The following is a 21,409-nucleotide window of genomic DNA, read 5'->3' as shown; positions in this document are numbered from 1 at the left end:
TTTGTGGCTCCAAGTGACCTCACCTATTTATGACCAGAGGCAAACAGAAAAGATCTATTTTAACCACCACAACTTTGGGGCACATTTCCTTTCTTCTGTCCCTGAGCCAATCTTGCAAGCCTTGCTATCAAGCCCAAGTTCACAGAGAGCACTAATAACTGGTGTCACAGAACCAAAACTGTGAGATTCCATCACTGCCAATGCACTGCTCAGGAGCAGAGCTGCTGCTCTGGGAGGCATCAGGGAGCCTGCGAGGTCTTGGCCTCTGCTGATCTAAGACTAGAACAAAAATGCAGTGCAAGTTCCCCTACTGAGCTTTATGCAGTACAGAATATAATTGACCCTCCTGATATTTCAGATTGCTAAGTGCTAAGGGAACACCCCTTTTTTTAGCTTTGCAAGCTTTAAAGCTAGAAAAAAGGTTCTTTTCATTGTATTATCATTTCTGAAACAATAGAGAGCTAATTGTAATTGCCAAATGCTGCTGTTAACTTTCATAAATTTATGTTCTCAGTTATCATTATGCATTAAATACAATGAAGTATTACAATAGATTATGTGAAAGAACCAGAACCTACCGTGTGTCCTTACTCTTCTTTTCAAAGCCTATGTCATTGAAAAACATTTCAGCACAAATCTTTTTACAGGCTGCTTCCATTTAGATAGGATCTAACCGTGTGGTTTTCAACACTTCATTATAACTTTTACAACCAGCAGTGCTCTCTTCCACAGTCATGCTGATTCTTTTACAATAAAAATGTCTCTAAAAATAAGTTCCCAACCTACCCTTTGCCAGGTTGATAGCAGGTAGGAGGCAAAATATTTCTAATCTATCTGCAAAGCATTCAAGAATTTTCTGTAGGAAATCTCGCATGGAAAAAAAAAAAAGAAAAGTGCTTAGGAAAATGTATCTCAACTTACATTAACCTTTTTGCACATATATTTAAATACTATTTCACCACAGAATTCTGGAATCTAATGCTCAGCTATTTTTAAACTTATTTGTTCCAAGACAGGTGACCTGCATTAAGGATAGCATTTCTTTTAAAGAAAAGATCTTGAAATAAGAAATTCAGTAATGTCTTTGGTCAAAAGCATACATCAATAGATGATGAGCTGCTCCATTTTTTTCAAAAATACCATATACTTTTATTATTCCTGTCTCTACAGATGTATGGACATCCACTCCTAAGCACACACAAACACAACCAAGACACTCTAAAATACAATGTCTATTCTTCCTTTCATAAAATATCCTATAGAATGGATGAAGCAAACATCTCAGTGAATGTAATTCTAATTTGCCTGAACATTACTGAAAATGGCTTGTTAATTATAATGCTTTAACACTAAATGTCATTGAACAATGGCAGCATGGAAAAAGCTGTGGGAACATGCATTAAAAAAAATATTTTCATGAATTCAGCAATTTCTTCTGCTATCAAGTACTGTCATAAGTAGATATGTGTACATTAGTCAAAATGGTCTTAGAATTCTTGAAGAACGTCAGGTTTGTTAACATTTTATAGCAAGCACTCACTATTTTATTGTTCTGGATAACTGCACTGATCTGCTGTAATTGCTGTTTTGGCTGCCCAGCTAGAAGAATGTGTTAATCATTTAAGTTCTTAAATTGTACAGCGATGTCCTAATCTAAACCTGAATTTGTGAATTATTGAAGACCTCACTTTCTTAACAGCAGGCAGTTGGAAACACGAGTAAAGCTCACAAGCAGACATAAGATAAATGAAGTCACTACCATAAGACAATATAAGAAAACTTTCAAGAACTTATTTGAGTGCTAATCCTCAAGTGAGAGTGAGAAAAGGTGGACTCAGAGTTCAACCCCTCCAATTGCTCAGGTGCACTGCTTACACCTGAGCTCCCTGGGTTAGCGACGCCTTCTCACCTGGTGCTCAATCACTGGTTCAGGCCATGACCTGGCAATTCAATTCCCATGCAGTGCAGGAGTAAACTGGGAAGAAATTAAAAAAAACAAACAAACAAACAAAAAAAAACCCAACCCACCTATAACTTCTTCAGTATTTCTGCTGACCAGATTTTCTATACCAAATTCTGAAAAAAAACCTCCTTCTTCCTCAAATTTACTGCCTTTTTTCCCATTTGAAAATTGGACATTAAGGCCAGGGCACACGAATTTCTGAAAAAAGCAGGTAAATAGGTCTTTTTAATGGGCAATTTATTTCTGTTACACTTGTAGTTTTAGGTTGATTGATGGTTACAGCACTAGATACAGCTACGCATAGACATGAATTATCACTTGTTAAACTGGGACATTTCTATAAAAAATTCTGTGCTCTGACTTTTCAAGATGACAACAAAATATGTTTTATAAATGCATGTACTTTTGGGGGGGTACTACAATTGTGAATGCTTGAATAAACTCAAACAATACTCTCTCTGAGAACAAACTAAGTATTTTGTTTTCTTCTATTCTCCCTCATACTACTGAAAGATAAACACACACATTGCAGTTTAACCATAAGCACCAGGGCCATAACCTCAGCCTAACTTAAGTGCTCACACAAGCAGCCACATTCCAAAGTGAGACTCTAGATACATAGAGGGCCTGGGGAAGGGCACTAACAGCGACTTTGTCTCAGTTGTTCCCCTGCAGGAGCAGATAGCAGGACATGGGCCAAATTTCTCTGAATCAAATCAACTGGTGCTGCTGCCCAGGGAAACAAATGCCTGCAATATTTCTTCTGAAACTACTACTTTCTAACCTTTTATGTTCTCTGTCCTGGCTTCTATGTGCAGCAGCCTCACTAGGCTGGGGAACAGGCTGCCTGCCCATCTGCTGCTCCCACCTACTCTGTTGCTGGCAAAGATGATGGGGACAGGTGGGCTGTCTGCTCCCCAGAAAAGCAGAATACAGCAGCAGTACCTAGTGCAAGCAAATGTCTCACTAGGGTGGCAGCTGCACTACATGTTTTTACATTCCAGGTATTTGATATCTTAGAAGGGTTTCAGCCAAAGTGAAGAGGGATGAAAAGTGCCAAGAAGCATTTTCCTTCTTTAAAATCTGCTTTTAGTGGAAGCACTAATTATTAAATTCTTCTTTATTAAAACTGTACTTGTATTTATGTGTATGTCCTCATATGAACTAAAACAAATGGGAATAAAACATGAATGGACGAGCTTTTGCAGGGAGTGGCAGCAGTTCCACAGAGACTGCCCAGCAGAAGGTACGGCCCAATGCTAGCTTTTCATTACTAGCAAAGGACAAGGCTCCTGGAAGTACAGATTACAGCTTTACAGATTTCTTAGTTTATATAGTTTATATTTGTATACATCACCCAAGGATTTCTTATGAAAGAAGACACAAGAAGACACCCAGGTCATTTTGACAGACCTATACCCTAACGTGCCTACAGGTTTCTTAGGGCCTTCAGCCTTATGATTACCTATAGGCAAATGGCTCCACATCATGAGCTGCTCTGGATCCTACTAACATTAGACAGGGATCTTTGTTGTTTTTTTTTTTTTAATTTGGAACTTAACAGTTTGGGTTAGAGCAAAGCATTTCAGTCTCCGGGAGACTGAACGCTTCTATGTCACAGGCAAAAAAACCAAGACGTGAACAGTAGGAACACCGTGGTTCCTCAACTGGCAAGAGGTCTGACAGAAGTGAATAGTTTCACAAATCCTAACAGACAGCACTGCAGTTACAATGTCATAGTGTAATTAAAGTAATGCACTATCTGTGTCTACACATCAATTCAATCCAGAGTGGTATGAAAAAAAAACAAAGCAGTGCTATAACCATTACCTGTCCCTTCAAAAAGGAAAATACATGTCAGTGAGTGCCCACGGGATCGGTAGAAGAAAAAGAAAAATGTGTCTTTTTTTTTTTTTTTTTCTGAGGTGAATGAGAACACATCATTTTTGGCATTGGTAAATTTATTGTATCATCAAAAACCCAACGTTTACATTTCCCTCATGATGCTTGGATTCATGGACTCTTCACATTGGTACCAAAATATCAATGGACACTTTGAATGTTTTCACAGAATCACCGAATCACACAGAATCACAGAATCACAAGGTTGGAAACGACCTGCAAGATCATCTAGTCCAACCACCCTCCCATTCCTATCAGTACCACAAGCACTAAACCACATCTCTCATCCAGACGCCTCTTGAACACTGCCAGGGACGGCGACTCCACCACCTCCCTGGGCAGCCATTCCAGTGCCTGACCACCCTCTGAGAGAAAAAGTTTCTCCTAATATCCAACCTAAACCTCCTCTGGTATAACTTCTGGCCGTTTCCTCGGGTCCTATTATTTGCCTGGGAGAAGAGACCAGACCCTTTTGCATCACAACCTCCCTTCAGGAAGTTGTAGGAAGTTGTAGGAAGTTTTCATTTGTGATGAAATGATTGTTTTCAATCATAATGCTTCTAATAAAAAATAAAAGAAAATATGAAATATATAACAGTGGTACAAGTGAATTTTTGCAGAAGGCACAATGACATAATGCCATCATCAATTCATTTAGTCAGTTATATACAGCACAGTAAATTTATATTGTGAAGGAGGAAAGGGGAATCAGTTTAACCAGCCCTCAGACATTTCCAAAGTCACATCAGTGTCACCACAGCAACACCACGGGACGTCTGTGCCACAGCCTTAGGTTCTAGCTTCTCTGTCCAACCTGCAGCCCCTCAGATACTGGACAGGCTGCCGTCCCTCACAAGCTTTTCCCAGGACAGCTGCCTTTGTAGTGCCTGCTCATAGCTAACAGGTCTGGCTGCATTCCACATTTATAGTTCTTCCCTCTGGCATCTCTGATCAGAGACAACCTTCTTAAAACCAGCCATTAACACTAGAATGGAGAAAAAGCTCTTAAAGAAAGGGGGTTTTAGAATAGTGCAACCATTGTAGTTCTTACCTGAACTTATCAGCCCCTGAAACTAAAACAGATGGTAAGCATGACAAGTACCCACTGCCAGCCTGGGTCCTCTGTCTATGTCTTGATAGAGAACTCTTTCTAAAACTGATTTCTATAACTTAAATTTCTATGGTTTGGCCTAAGCTACCCCACAGAATTAACAGGAAAATGGTTTGGCTTGGATAATTTTTAGTCATTCCATCATTGATTAGTACGGCTTTCAGACTGATCTACCTGCATTATACTTTATAATAACACAGCTCCAACTGTATCACAGTTTTTTTTTAGCTGTGATCCTTCTAATCACAAGCACGATCTCTAGAATTTCTTTATGAATAAGGGATCTCTTTTATAGCTTGCTTTACATCCACCCAGCCCGGGTTCTGTGAAGATCCTACTGCAGTCATTCAGCAATCTGCTTTGTCCTCTGCCTGCACCAAGAATGTGGACTGGGAAATTAATTTTTCAATCTTTCAAGGGCCTAGGATTTCAGAATTATCATCATCTAATTACAGCTAACCTAAACTTTTTTTTTTTTTTTCCTTTTTTGCTCTGGTGCGTCCTTGCTCAGGAAAAGAAGCAGCTTGTTGAAGCATTTACTTAACAGAAAATGGAAGTAATATGGCAGATTTATGACATGGAACCAAGAGGTACTTTTTACCAGGTGATACAGCTGAGAGTACATGTAGCTATAAACGTTAAAACAGCTTGAACTTGTTTGGAAAAAAATTAAGTAAATTTCGAATTTCACGCACTGATGTTGACTCAAGAGACTTCAATCCCAGCTCCTTAGAAAACGTGGTTTCTTTTGCTCATGCAGTCTCCCTAGAGACTTAGGATCTGTGCCTTAGGATCACAGCTAGGATGAGAACCTGCAGTGAAAAGCCTCACCTGAAGAGCACTTAAAGACTGCAGCCATCAGCTTTCTTGGAGTAGTACTGTAAAAGCTGTACTCTTACAACTTTCTGCTCTCTGTATATCTTTACACAGGGTGCATCTGTCACAGCCTGTGTTAGCCTATGTGTCTTCCAAGAGCGTCCTCATTTTCTGCATACTCTGGGAAAGACTCACAGTGCCCACAAAGGATTAGTATCTGACAACAGTATAGCAGACTTACAGTTTTGAAATCCTTCCTTCCGGCAGTTCACAAAAGCTTGACATTTCTGAAAGTCACAGTGTAATGTAATAATCTTTACCAACTGAGTAGGGACAAATATTACGATCTTTTCTCTAGCTGGGTGCTTTAACAACAGAGTACAGTGAAACAAAACAAAACAGTTTACATGTTGCCATTTAAGATGACTGTGGTATAAAAATCTGACTGTAACAGATACAGACAAAGGATACACCAACACAGAGGTCATTAAACGTGACTGGATAGACAAGTCATGTCCATGAAGGTGTCTGGAAGACTAATACAGACCCACCCTAGACCTTGTAGTTCTATAGAACAGTAACAGTAGTTAGTTAAAGCATATTCCTATTTGTTCTTAAAACTTGCAAAAAAATTAGGCTAGTGATGATTAATCTTACAGTCATTGAAAAGCAAACAAAGAAACTAAAAGTCTGAATCCTGAATACAATATGGTGTAAAGTCTTAAGTAAATAAACATTTTTAGGAACACAATTATTTCTACGTAGCTGCAACCGGGGGTGGGCAGGAGGGGAAACTGGAATTGGATCCCAAATAATTTAATCACTTAAACAGAGTCCTCTTCAAAAAGAAAGTTAAAATTAATTAAAGGAACAGAATTAAAGGAAGTTTTGGTATTAATGTATATTGCAATTTCACACCTTTTCTGTATGAGAAATAAGCTACAAGAAAAGATACAAGCTCACCAACATATACTTTCTCCTAGTGCTTTATAGTAACAACTGAAACCCATTGACAGTACAGGTAATAAATTCACTCAAAACCTCCTCTTGACACATCCAGCACTCAAAGAAGACAACCCTGACAACCCTGTATTACAGGCATCGTAATGTCATAATTAGTAACAGAAAAATATCTGGCTTCTACAACTGCAATGACACTTTGAAATGTTGAATAATGATGCATCTCAACATCCAATGGTCAGCTGAAAATTGATTCATCTGAGACAGCTGACATTTGGGAGGGAAGCAGTTACAACTCTGACTTTTGGATGTCACATGAAAAATACATCACTGTGTAATAATTTTAATGATTAGGGCATTATTTACTGACACGGGCTCTCAAAGAAGAGAAGAGATTTCCTTTAAGCCATGTGTTCTCCACTGAAATGCAATACAGTTGGAAAAATTTCAGTACATTTTGGTACCAATTTAGATTATCTCAACATGTTCAGCACATAAAATTATATATCAAAGAGAAAAATAAGGGATAATTCCTGCACAGCTGAAGACTCAGAATTTCTTCAAAGGAGAATAATATAAATTAGGAACCGTGAAGCTGTGACACGCAAAAATCCAGAAGAGAAAACAAAATAAAACAAAACAAAACAAAACAAACTTGCACTGAATTTAGCTTCTCGCTGTTAAACTATGCCCTTTGCTGCCACCACGTGGGCCTTTTTGGAATACACTGGGAAACTGAAAACGCAGTCTTAAAGCCAATGTTCTTTTTTTGCCTTTCCTCTGCAAACAAAGCATATTTCTCGTTTAATTAAAAAAAGCTTATAATACAGAGTTAAATTAAAAAATAAAAATTAAAAAAAAAAACCTGTTCCTCAACTTTTAGGTTTTTCAGTGCCTGAAATCACTGCAAAATTCCAAGATTCAAAAATGCTGGTTCACAAATAAACACACAAAACACTTTTCAAAAAAGTGGTGCTTTCATAGAAGAGATAGCACAGCTTCCCACCTGCATCTCAGCCAGACTCATCCGTCATGTTGAGATACCACAAAGCTAATCAATGTTCTACAAGCTCACTGCAAAGGGTCAGAAGCTGATGAGACTCCAGGCAGTAACCAAATTTCTTTGGTAGATGTCACAATATAGAATCATAGAATCACCAAGGTTGGAAAAGACCTTCAAGATCATCCAGTCCAACCGTCCACCTATTCCCAGTAGCTCCCACTAAACCACGTCCCTCAACACAACATCCAGCCTTTCCTTGAACACCCCCAGGCTCGGTGATTCCACCACCTCCCTGGGCAGTCCATTCCAGTGCCTGACCACCCTTTCTGAAAAGTAATACTTCCTCATGTCCAGCCTGAATCTCCCCTGCCATAGCTTGAAGCCATTCCCTCTGCTCCTATCACTAATGACACGAGAGAAGAGGCCGACCCCCAGCTCACTACAACCTCCCTTCAGGAAGTTATAGAGAGCAATGAGGTCTCCCCCGAGCTCCTCTTCTCCAGGCTGAACATTCCCAGCTCCTTCAGCCTCTCCTCATATGGCCTGTGTTCCAAACCTAATTAGGTCTAATTAGAATAAGTAAGGTTTGAATCACGTGTATATGCCTATGCTTATGATTAAAATAGATGGGTGCTCTGATGTAAGATGGCCCCAGTCTGCTGGACAGGTTAAATGGGAACTGAAAACTAAATACAAACCTCTGAACTAAAAAGTGTTGATAGGTGTCACAATTTTAGGCCCTGGATTCAGAGCTTTGCCACACAACAGGGGCACTTTCTGTGACACCTTGCAGTCCTCATGCGCTGCACAATACATTTATATTAAGCTTCATTTTGCAGATAAGAACCTCTCTACCTGTGAAACCAAGCCGGAACTGAATACCAGCATACCTTGTGGAAGACTGGTACTGGGAACATACAGTACTGAAACATAGAACTTATCAGTCTTCCAGCAGTGGCTGTGGTCATGGGCTGGGAAAGGATTCTGGAAACATCTGCGAGTTTGGTCACTCTGCAACACAAGAGATAATAAAAGCTAAAGGGGGGAACTACTGCCTTTCCATTGCTTTTGGCTTTTTAACTGAAAGAGATCTTCATCTGCTTCAAAAGACAAGATCTTTGTAGAGCCATCATTTTAAAAATCATATCAGCTCTCACCAGCACATTATAACCCCTAAATTTTAATGAAATCCCAATCTAGTTTGTTCAATCATACCACTCAGTCTCCAAAATAGAAAGCAGAAATGGCCAAATGTAGGAAGCAAAATGCAGGATAAGTATCTTACATTCCACTGGACTGCCCTGAGACAAACCTTCAGGTTAGAAGGCAGAAAATGTGAGAGTGCTCACTGGCACCAAGCAGAAGTTGCCAGATAGCTGACTTCGCTACCAGAGGTTTGAACATCATTGCCACACTACTTTCAAAAACAAAGGCTGCAAGTCCGAAGACAAGTGGCAGAAATCAGATTTCTGGTAAGGTAGCATAGGGTGTCCCTGTAACAGGCAATTGAGGGAGGTATTCAGAAGGGAGAGCACTCTGTAGCTTGCCACCTGATTGGATCTGATAGCTGTGATCTGAATATCATTGGGAAAACCCTCAGAATTCAATAGCCCAACACAGCTCTAGTTTTCCATGCATCAGGCAGAGCTGGATTACTGCTGGTGCTACAAAGTTTAAGACCACTTTAGGACCACTTTAGATGTTGGCTAGTCTGTATGCTAGACCTCATGGGCACACTGCTCAGAGTACCATTGTGCACAAGTATGACAGGCCTCAGGGTTCTGACAGCGCACTTCTATTCATGCACACTAAACACTATTGCACAATTTGCAATATATCCTTGGACCAGTGTGCATCACATCAAAGTGTACCAGAGTCTCCCTCTCTGTGAACTGCATTAGTGGCTAATGCAGAGATGCACATCCATTGAAAACTCAGCAATGCCCTTCTCACTACTTCAATGCCTCAAATTGCAGAGGAAATGAAATGGCCTCATTCCCACTGCACAGTTCAGTCTCTGGAGACACATAATATTTTTTTCTGATAACTTACAATTGGCTTTTATTGTGTCCCAAGTACTGCAACTATTGTAAAATAAATCTTCTCTTCTTACTTGAGCATGAAGCACTCCTTAATGTTTCTTTCACTTATGAAGAACAGCTTTTTATGTCTTGTTCTCATAGCAGCTTTGACAGATCCTGCTTTCCAGTTGACTGCTTCGCTATTCTGGCTGAATTGTGCTGCTGCATCCTCCAGATCTTGAAACTGTTTGAATAATGGGTGAACCTTCCTAGCTCTGGATCATTTAACCTCTCTTTTCCACATCTTTTCCACCAGTTAGACCAACTATCTTTTTCCTGAAGCCTGTCCCTCAACCCTCCTGTGCCTTCATATGGTAACACATACTTGTCAGTAACGTCTTGCATTGGCATTTCATGCTTCTTGAGTACTTGCGAATGGTTTGGTAAGTAATGAAAAACATCCTTAGCAAAAAAATCCCCTAGCTACAATTACCTAGCACTTAAGTGACATAGACTCTGTAAGATGAGGCCTGAATGCAAAAGCTCTAATTTTAACTTTGTCTTCATCCCTGGGTTAAACTATCATGCATAAAGTTGACATTCTTTCCTTTTTTCTGTCTTCATAGCCTGGTTTTCCACAGTGTGAGAAGGTTTGCCATGATCCTGACAGAGAAATTTTCCATTGAACACTGCGTTTTTCTCAGGCCTTTGCCCAGTTTGGCTTCTGCTTGTTGTTATCGGAGATAAGAAGCAAAAATAGTCATAGATCATTGTCAGACAGCTTTTGAAAGATGTTTCCTCCACCAGATGTTCAACTCTGACTAAAAGAGCAATAACCGAATTTGCAGGGGGTCAATGTAATAAACTGTGAAGTCCCTAAAAAGAAATATCACTGATATACATAGGTCATTTCGAAAGTGATGCCTATTTATTTCCATGGAAAGTGAAATAGATACAAAGTAAACAAGAACACCATTTGATAGAGCAAATTGTTATTAAATTATCAATTATTGTTTATATTAACATTTAATTATTAATATTATTAAAATACAACTACTATTTTTTCATCATAAACATCGACATCAGCTGTGTATTTTCACCGGCAGTGAAAAAGAGCCTGCATTTCACACCCATAAAAATCTGCAACAGTGGAGGTGACCCACAGTTGCTGTCACCACTGCTGGAATGCACCACCCACCACCTCACTGTGCTCACATCCACTGGTTGGTCCCTAGAAACATTCAGCAAGTATCAGTGAATGTCAATGGGTGCAATTTTTTTTTCTGCATGGAGTAATTCAATGACACACTTTTGCTTTGTCCACACTTCCATGTCAGACATCAATTTTATCAGACTGTCCCTCTACTGCCATCTGTCACACAGCAAAAAACAAAACGAGATAGTGTCAGGAAGGTTCAGTCTCTACTACCATACCACACACATCTACCTTTGATGTCATGGGGCAACCTAATAAAATAGGAGGCATTACTTTCGTGGCAGCTCTCGTATATTCAAATACCAGCAATTTGTTCAGTTTTCACTATTCCTAGCAACCTATAGTCCCAACAATTATGCTTTTTTTAAGGAATACATTCAGCCTTTTTAACTTTACCACATTAAGGTACACATTAAATGAAATGTCATCAAAAATACTTATTAAAAATACTCTTGACAAACGTAAAAGATACCTTCTTAGAGATGGTAACATAGAAAGCACTCCTGGCATTGGTTTCTCAAGTCCTCAGCAGGATATTACTTCTGCTGTGATCATCTACACAGGCACACATATGCAAGATGTAGGATTCTCCTACTCACGAGCCACAGAGGAATTTTCATTAATAATACCAAATGCCTGACATATAGGTATTCTTCAGAATCACTCTTGGCAGCGGACAGGGCAAGCTGAACAAGAGACACAGCAAGGAGCAAATACACTAAGAATCGTTCTCTTTTTTTTTTCTCCTCAATTTCAAGGAAAGTAATTTTAAGTCTTTTACAGGTCTTGTATTAAAATGATATGTATTCTGTGTGCCTGCGTTTCACAGAATCTCATAGGTGTGGGACCTGCTGGTCTCTACAGAGACTGTAACCTTCATGCAGCAGGTGGACTCTGACCTTCCTTTTGGAAACCAGTTTCTCTGATACCAGCCATTTCAGTAAGGCACTGTGTCAAAACACATAGACAGAAGTACCATTAAATGGCTTTCATGAATATTATGTTTACTCAGGAAAGATAATCCACACTTTAAAACATTTTATTATATCAAAGTGAAGTATTTGGTTTTGACAATGTTTGCCATTTGTTGAAGAAATGCTTTTCAAAAGTACTGACATTGTTCTACCTTGACTTTGAGAGGACAGCTCAGTTTAACTGATGCTTTAAGTCGTGCAGTTTGAAACTGAAACTTTTTGTTCCTTACCCGCTCAATGCCTTTTCACTGGAATGTACACCTAAAACAGCTTTACCAAGCCTTTATCACATTTTGGAAAGTCAGGGTGATTTCTTAGAGCAGCACAGTTTCCCGAAATGATCATGACAAACCTGAAGCTAGCATCAGTTCCAGTCAAGGACAGACTTCTCAGTGAGAGAGTAGATCGACTGACACCAGCCATTTTTGTAATAGTTTCTGTCTATTTCCATGAACTCGGACAACGACTGCCACACAATCTTCTCAGTGCAGCTAATGGAAGTGTGTAACAGATAGGAGGAACAGGAATGTTGACAAGGACAAATGAACTCCGGTTTCCAGATATGAGCCAAGCTTTCAAAGCAGTTAATGCTTTGATTAATAGCTAGCTATAGCTCCTGGAGCTTTCGCAATACCAAATATAAATCTTAACATAGTACCAATAATAGACTGTGTAAATAGGGAAGAAAGAAAGCTGGAATGCTCCACCCTCTCCATTGCAGGCAGGATTATTCTGCCTATTATTAGGAACCTATTCATATTTACCACATCATTTCCTGATCATTTCTTCTCCTAAAATACTGAGTGATTCTGCTGCTTTATTCACCTTGCTTGAATCAATACAATTAGTCCTCATACCCCACGATTACCGCAGCTGGTCTCCATTCAAGTTCATTCAGTAACACCCAATCAATATTTGTTTTATGTCTCATTGTTCAGAGAACTCCATACACTGTGTATTTTTGTTGACAGACATAAAAGTCCATTAAATAACACTGTATCAGATTCTGTCGACTTACCACCGATATTTTTTTAAGAACAAGTCATTCAACTATTTGACACTGCTCTTCAACTCAAACGTACTTGGAGTTTCTTATTTCTTGCAAAAAACTCCTCAGATGCTATCTTGCTTTTCATAAACAACACATCTAATGAGCTCTGTCTAATTAATTAATTTTGCCTGACTAATGATGCAAGTTTTCTCACAAAAATCGAAATGATTTTGAGTACAAGAGAAAGCAAGTCTTCTTAAACCAAAAAGTTCAAATTAAAAGCTCAAATTGAAATGAATCCAAACAGAACAGACAGACAGCTGTTCATACGTCAATCAGCCCTAATGTTACCCTGTTGGAGCACCTCATGAGTTAAAAAACAAATTAAAAATCAGATTTTTAAGAATCTTTTAAACAAGCCAGGTAAGAAAGCATTATTTTGTGCGATGAAAACAGCACCACACTACATATTTAATGTTTGGAGCGTGTCTCTAATTTCAATCAAATTTGAATGTTTCAATTTCTCTTAATTTTACCTCTGAATTTTCTGATTCCACACAAAAGTAATGTTTACATTTCTAATTTACTAAGTCCTAACTTCAAATTTCCTGACCTATACTTTCAAATCAAAGCAATTCTACATAATGTTCATGGATACCCTGTTGTTATTAGGCTAGGACTCCACTTCTTCTAACTGAAATTGTAATCCTCCTGGCAAATTAACCTATTACATTACTATTCTACCTACATTCAGAAAGAAGTGTTCCAGAAAAAAAATGCTTGTGAATACTACTGCATTTACATTTTTGTAAGTTCTTGGTCACTCTTAAGCAGCATAATATGAAAATTTTCCGGTGAAATATATTCTAGAGCAAAACAAACAGAAAAAAAAACTTTGTAACCTACCTCATATTCCCTGCCATAATGAGGAATAGATTATAAATGTGAGAGAAAATGAAGAGGAAGAGGATGGTACTGAAGAACATTGTCATCCAAGACCCGTGGTCCTCTCGAAACATTTTCAGACGGAGCAACTGACCTGTAGTATGGATATTATGAGAAACCATATTTTAGTCAGTCAGTAAATATGTGTTTAGATGATAACAAAAAAGAAAAAAAAACAACAACAACAAAACAAAATAGTGTACTGAAGTGAATTTCTTGTTACATCCAATAATTCCAGTTTGTGTGGGGAGGACAGGTTTATCATCAGGCAGCCACATTTGTCTTTTTCAGTTCAGCCATGAACAGAGATTTTTCCTACAAAGCCACAAGATTGTTTCCCACAAACCGATTTGGTGACAAACCAATTTAGATTCTGATTCTAGAGACTAAATCATTGAACTGGACCTCTGAAGGAGTTCAGTTCACATCATCCCTGTGGTACCTGACTGAAAAGTGGCTGTGGTTTTATATATACTATATGCAATCCTACATGCTGGTTAAGCAGCCTTCATTATTTCCCTGCTCTCGTCATTAACACCCGTACCCAGCCTACTCTCATGCTGGCAGAGCAGATATGCACAAGTGAACAAGAGTAGTCTAGAAAAAAAGATAATTCCATCTTTTTCTTCTAGCTGAATTAGTTCCATCAACCCGCTGACACTGAGACTCATTGAATAGCAGTGCTGTAAATCTGTGCAGAAGTGGGAAGGAGTGATGGTCATGAAGAGCAAACGTGTAAAGTAAGCCATCCCACTTTCTAGAAACTGCTGCATCCCATCTTTCTAAAACAAACACCACAGCCGGGAAAATCTCATGGAATTAGTCTAGAAGTCAATGTAAGAGACATCTTTTGTGGCATTTGCTCAGTGTTCTGAGAAACAAGTCTACAAACTGGGAGGCTTCATAAGAACTTCAGGCTGCGAGATGTTTCTTGAGCAGTAGGAACAGTCAGATTTTGATGGTTGCCTCTCTTGTTCCACTGACTAGGGACAAAGTTGGGTTCAATGCAATGACATGATAATAGATAAATCATCATATTGTGTTGGTCTAGCTCATGAAAAGCACAGGACATTTGACTCATGAGAAGAAGAAATTTTCTGAGCAGATGACTGCAGGGTCAGTTAAGAATTAAAGAAAATGCCTGGACTAAAGGGATTCTATAGATACCATAAGAAAATCCATCTCTTGAGTCAAAGACAGCTCTTACTTAAGCCCAAAAGTACACACAAACATACAGTTAGTAAATAAGTAAATCATCAACCCTCCTTGCAATAAAGTTGAGATTATCCTGTGCAAACCTACTGTTCCCCTGTTTTGTGAGTACTGCCACCCATTTAATGGCAGTGCTGAAAAAGTCTGGGTTTCTAGAAGTACATTGAAGGGTTTAGACCTCAACAATACGGCTGTTCAGGTGGAATGACCTCACCACTGAAACACTAGGCAACTGCCATCAGATTTAGAATCCAAATTCTACTTTCTCATCATTTTACAAACAAATCTTTTACTATGAGCTCAAGTGGAAGATAGTATTGTCCCCTTTCTTACACTGTTGACTTTTGCTACATGGTACCACAACAAGGTACCAAAATGATTAAGTCTGTGAGTGGTAACATAAAAGAACCATATCACAAAACAGAACAGAGCCTACAGCCATACTTACAGTGTAATTATTATTCATTTCTTAGCCAAAACTGTACACCAAATGTTGTCACTGCAATACAGAGAACAAACTGCTCCCTGGAGTGTTTGAGCTGACTGTCTCTCGTAGTAATGCTCTCGTCATTTCACAAATGTACTATTACAGTTTTGTCAGAGCAAGACTGATTTTCTTGTCCTCTCAATGAAGTCTTACTGCAGTACAGTACTCTTTTTATCCTGCTTTTCATAGTTTATATTGGATTTTAATGGTTCCAACTTTTGTTATTTATTTTCAGTAATTAATTACATAAACAGGAGTGTGCAAGTACCTAAACGCAGGTGCTTCAGTCATATGATGTACTTCACTTTTCATTCTGCAACAAATGCATTCTGCAAAGCACACAGGTATGCCTTATTGCTTGAAAAAAAGCTCTGCTTACTCTCATCTCATCACTGGACAGGTGAATCTTTTGTCTTGTTTTCTTCAGGAACATATTTTTCCTGAGTTAGCTTTCCTTTTCTTTCTTCTCCTCTCATTTTTATTCTCTCAGTCCTCCTTCACTGCCAATTAACGCAGCAGTTTTTCACTTCTTTAGGTTTCCTGCAGCCCACCTGTGCAAGTAAGTTCATTCTACACAGTTTCCAGTCCGTCTTTATGTCTACTCCCTTTGCACCTTCCCTCTCCTGAGCCTCTCAGTCTCATCCAGCCCATTCCTTTCCTGTACAGGCTCTGCGGTGGGGTGAGAGCTGCCCATTTCTGTAGTGGGGCAGCAATTCTGGTATGGAAGAAGGGGGGAGGAAAGTACAAAGGTACACACATGCCCCAAGCCCCTCCACCCTTTTCTTTCATGCTAGAACCAATGAAAGCCCCAGAAAGACCTCGACTGTGGATTTGTAGTGAGTCTGTTTTTCCCTGAAAAACAAGTGGAGCCTGCTATGTTAAGTAGCAATATAGCCTGACTGAGAGGAGGGGCATCATGATGAAAGTTCCCTCTCTTGCAGTTTGACAAATGCTCTCTGGATAGCTGCCACTGTCTATGGAATATTACCAACACCTTGGATTAAAAGCAGTATTTGCAAAATAGAATTGCAATTCTAGAAGATCAAGATTAATGGAGAAGAAAAGCACAGCATGGAATCTAGACTTCAGTAAAATAGATGACAGCAACATTTCTAAAACAGGTAAGAGAAAAATTGATTAAGTATTCATCCCACCTGTATTCTGCACAGTAACGTTTTTTTTTTGTACTTAGCTACTACATTCTGATTAGTACATACAAACACGTACACATTTCATATTATTTAAAGTATTTTTTAGTAACTGTTGTCTTTGGTAGGCAATTTTTTAAACCTTAACTATCCCTTTACCATAGTTCACTTGCTATATGGGCTTTCATTAATTCTAAGTAAATGAACATCATTTCTTAATGAAAGAAATAGTAGCTTAATCACAGTATAGACTGAGGCATTAGGAAGAAAGGAACTGAGTACTATTAGCACAATGTACTAACTGGCAGAAAACTTGCCATTGTCTCATATATATAAAAAAAAAAAGAGCATCCCTGAAACTTATTACAGCACACATGCAGATCTACTGGGCATCAGCATAGCTCCAATGGCCTCAGGATACAGCAGGGCATGGTGATGATGTCTTTGCACGTACAGTGAAACTGGGTTTTGCTTGTAGAGAATTCCTTACATTCTTCTAAGGGAAGGCCAGGAGGTCTTACTATAGCACTGAGAGTCAAATTGCTTGTGCCTTTCTCTTGCTTATTACATTATCTTGGAAGACATTCTTTTTTAATTTGGACCTCTTTGACTGTGTCCATCCTGTTTGATAGATTGTAAGTCATTCACACCAATTGCAGTGCACAGTGTTTCAAAAATCCGGTCTTGGTTATGGCCTCTAAGCCCTACTATAATACAATGAATAGATAAGAAACAGGGAGAATATTTTAGAAAATCCAAATATGAACACCAGGGTTCATAGAATTCCAGGAAAACACCTGCAAGGGAATTTCAAAGAGCATGGGAAACACAGAAAAATGCAATCATACTTCCTAATGTGACTTCGATCTCCAAATTCATTTTACCAAGATATGCAGCTCCAGAACCTCCAGATAACTGACTCCATGTAGGTCAAGTCAGAGCACAGCCTAGTAAACTCAAGGCAATGAAGAGGATAGGGGATTTCTTAGTTCCAGTCTGTAACTGCCTTAAGAGAAGGGTATACATATAGTCAACTTACAGCAAAATGGATGAGATGGCACAGCTGTCTCTCCAATTAAGACTGACCTACTCTCCTCAAGCATCTCTGGAAGAGACCTACCTCTCTCTCTCAAGCTCTTCCAGGAGCTTGATGATATCAGGAATCCCTGGCATTACAGTTGCCTTCTGCAGCTACAGACATGTTTTTTGTAGCCAGTTTAGGGCTTATTTGTGCTACCACCATAATTAGAATCAAGTGCTTGGTGCCTTCATTCATAATTATTTAAAAGGAAGGCAGAGAGGTAGGAAATACAGAATCACAGAATCACAGAATTGTAGGGGTTGGAAGGGACCTCCAGAGATCATTGAGTCCAACCCAATACAGTTTAATTCAAAGTACAAGTGAGATTTAGCCAAGATGATTATAGGAAAATATAACTTTCCTATACATATTAAAACTCCTTTTAACTGAACACGCTGTAAAGCAAATGTTACTTAATGGTATTGTATCATTAGGGTGGCTACATTTTAAAGAATTTATGTTTTCACCTTATAAACATTGGTAGAAGAAGAACATTATATAAAATTTGATATCCATAAAGACCATGGAGAAATATAGAGAAAGAATACTGTTACCCCAGGTTAAAGTACAGTGCTTCAATACTTAACAATATACATTTAAATAACAAATATTTCCAATCTCTTAAAAACACCAAAAGTTCACCACATGGCTTTCAACATTTCTGGAAAGCCATTTGACTGCTTTTGTTGCTGAACTTGTACAGAAATAACTTTCCTTCGTAATGTTATTCAGTACAGTTTGAACTAACTTTTCCTAAGTACATTATCTGGGTGAGCCATAAATTTGTAAAGCAAAATAATGCAGTTTTTAATTAGCAGCTCATAGCTCTTACTTGTTATGCTCTGAGCTATTCTGTGGACATACCTTCAGAAAAGCAATATTAAGGGAGGTACGAAAGCAAAAGACCACGTTCCAAAAAAGCACTACTATCAGCCTAACAGTCGAAAAAGTTCAAAAGTTATTGAGTAATCAATAACATTATGGAAAAGAGCTCTTCCTTCTATGTAAAGTGAGTAAATGCTGAGTAAAATTTTATCCCGCTTTCTTATCAAGTGCGGTAGTGGATTCTGATTTTTAAATGGCTGATTTTATGACCCTCATACAAAGTTCTAACTTGGACAGACCTTACAGATTAAAATAGAATCATTGAGTTACAAAATCATTGAATCAAAGAATGGCTTGGGTTCGAATGGGACCTTGAAGACCATCTAGTTCTAACTCCCCTGTTGTCGGTGGGTCTGCGATCCATCAGATCAGGCTGCCCAGGGCTCCATCCAACCTGGTCCTGAATGCCTCCAGGGATGAGGCATCCACAGCCTCTCTGGGCAATCTGTTCTCTTTCATCATTTGGAGAGAGGTTCTAGAAACATGACAATGAATTTGGTGACAGTTCACCCTGGTAAAACACTCCAGCCTTGGTTTTGTGTTGTTTTCATTTTTGTTTTTAATTAGGAGTTCAAAATCTATGGGACTAAAAATGAGTCTGCAAGCATGAAAACCTTGCTTTGAAAAACACACTGCAGATCTATATTCCAAATTATCCATAATAGGTGCTGATAGATTCTGGACAATAATGACTGAGACAAAATGAACTCTTTCTATCCCTATCAAAACCACAATGGTTTTGGCCTGGAACATCTGTTTAGAGAAGAATGCCAACAAAAATCATGCATACAATAGCAAACAGGCATTTTGTTCACTGCTTTGGATATAGATGTTGGTGTTGCCTTCAGCACAACCTCATTTTTTTTAATACTTTCTTCTGGACCTCAGCCACAGCCCACTGCACAGCTACCCACATTACAAATGCCTCTAGGCCCAGTACAGGTACCCAAGCCAGTCACTGCAAGGGTGGAGTGAGCGTGGCCATTTATTATCCTTCTGCTTTTCTCTCTGCTTCCTGCAAAGCTAGAAACAGATGTATTAGTCAGCAAAGGGAATCTGCTGTTATTAAGGGTGCATGCCTTTTTTCTCTCATGTGTTGTGCACTACACTAAATATTAGGGCATATTACAAGGGTTTTTAAGAAGGTTCATGAAGCTCTGCCTTTGATGGCATTGCTGTATAGTAAGCTTTAAGTGATGTCTATTTGGAATTTGCATTTTTTTCAGATAGAGGAGAACTTGTACTTCCCATATTCTGAATTCTTTCACCGGTTTAAATGGATTTAACTAAAAAGTTTTTAATTGTCAATTCAATAAATTTAGATATTATTTAAAATTTGTTGGTCTGTTTTTCCCCTTCAGGCCCATTCCATGGAAAGATGACAAATGATACATGCATTATTTTCATTTGCAACAACCATCCTAAGCTGGAGTGGTACTGCTATTTGCTGATTCTGGTTAGCCTTCTCACTTTGATAGTGGGATTTCTAGGCAACATACTTGCCCTTCGACATTATGTGTACTGCGTGAAGACCTGGAATACTAACAGCATATTTCTATTTAATTTGGCATTGTGTGACCTCACTTGGATTCTTATGGCACCTTTTTCAGTATATCATAGTCTCCAGAAGTCAGAAAACTATATCAATCAAACATTTTTTTACATCATAAGACTATTTTTTAGCATTAATATATATGGAAGTGTCTACTTCTTAACACTCATCAGTTTTGATAGATACTTAGGTGCTGTCCATCCTATCTCTTCATTAACATGGTGGAACAAAGGAAAGGCCATGTTTTGTACTGCTGCTGTATGGATCTTCATAGTTCTTGCATCAGTGCCAGAGATCTTCTGCACAATTAAAGCTGGAAGACAGCACAACAACACAAGTTCCCAAGATGACATTGGAAAATCCTTACAATTCGAAGTGCCATTCATACTCTCCAAGATTGTATTGAGGTTTCTAATCCCAGTCACAGTCATCTTTACATGCTATATGTTGACTCTCAAAGCACTACTACAACTCTGTAAACGTCAGCAAAGAAGAAATAGAATTATTAGGCCTCTTTTACTGATTTCAGCTGCTATGATTGTATTTGCTGTGTCTTTCACACCGTATCACATTACAATGATGGTGATGATAATTTACAAAAACTGTTATCAACCATCCTCTGAGAGCATAAGTAGATTAATGGTAGTTTTTCAAATCACAGAGATCATCTGCAGCATCAACAGTTGCCTTGATCCAATCATTTTTACAGTAGCAAATAAAACATTCTATCAAAAAATAAAAAATATAAAATGTCATCCCAAATGCCAATGCTGCTGCTGCTGTCTAACACACAGGGCAAGGGACATCACTGTATCCCCAAGAACAGTGACTTAAAGGTCAGTTTACAAAGACATGCATCTCTTCCTACCCATTGAGCTTTGTACCGTCGGAACAGTTTAAAATTTCATCTCCTGTATAGTGCACCAATCCCTCGAGTAGGCAAGAATAGACAGCAATGTAGAGTAAAAGTTAACATCTAAATCCACTGGAAAAGAAATGCTATTATATGTACTTTAAATATTATTGTCATAAATATACATTAATCTATTGTGACACAGCACTTCTTCCCCACATGTACATCTGATATGAATGAACAATGAATAAAAGCTCTAAGGATCTGCTTTTGTTCTTGGTCAGAGAAA

The 21,409-nt window shown here is 38.6% G+C and overlaps 2 protein-coding genes across 4 annotated transcripts in view; one reads left to right on the top strand and one right to left on the bottom strand.

Moving 5' to 3' along the window:
• Positions 1-21,409, bottom strand: part of TMEM117 (transmembrane protein 117) — a 193,852-nt gene that overhangs the window by 149,561 nt on the left and 22,882 nt on the right. For all 3 annotated transcript variants that reach the window (XM_048929230.1, XM_048929253.1, XM_048929241.1), the window contains exon 3: positions 13,864-13,996. In XM_048929230.1, the coding sequence (XP_048785187.1) occupies positions 13,864-13,996 (133 nt within the window). The remainder of the gene's footprint in view (positions 1-13,863; positions 13,997-21,409) is intronic.
• Positions 16,653-21,101, top strand: LOC125685827 (P2Y purinoceptor 1-like). The gene is made up of 2 exons (XM_048929264.1): positions 16,653-16,722; positions 20,077-21,101. Exons 1-2 carry the CDS (start codon positions 16,653-16,655, stop codon positions 21,099-21,101), a joined length of 1,095 nt encoding a protein of 364 aa, XP_048785221.1.

This window comes from Lagopus muta, chromosome 1 (genome assembly GCF_023343835.1).
Source record: "Lagopus muta isolate bLagMut1 chromosome 1, bLagMut1 primary, whole genome shotgun sequence".
Classification (NCBI taxonomy): Eukaryota; Metazoa; Chordata; class Aves; order Galliformes; family Phasianidae; genus Lagopus; species Lagopus muta.
The sequence above is the reverse complement of the archived record's forward strand: the minus strand, read 5'-3'. Positions and strand labels throughout refer to the sequence as shown.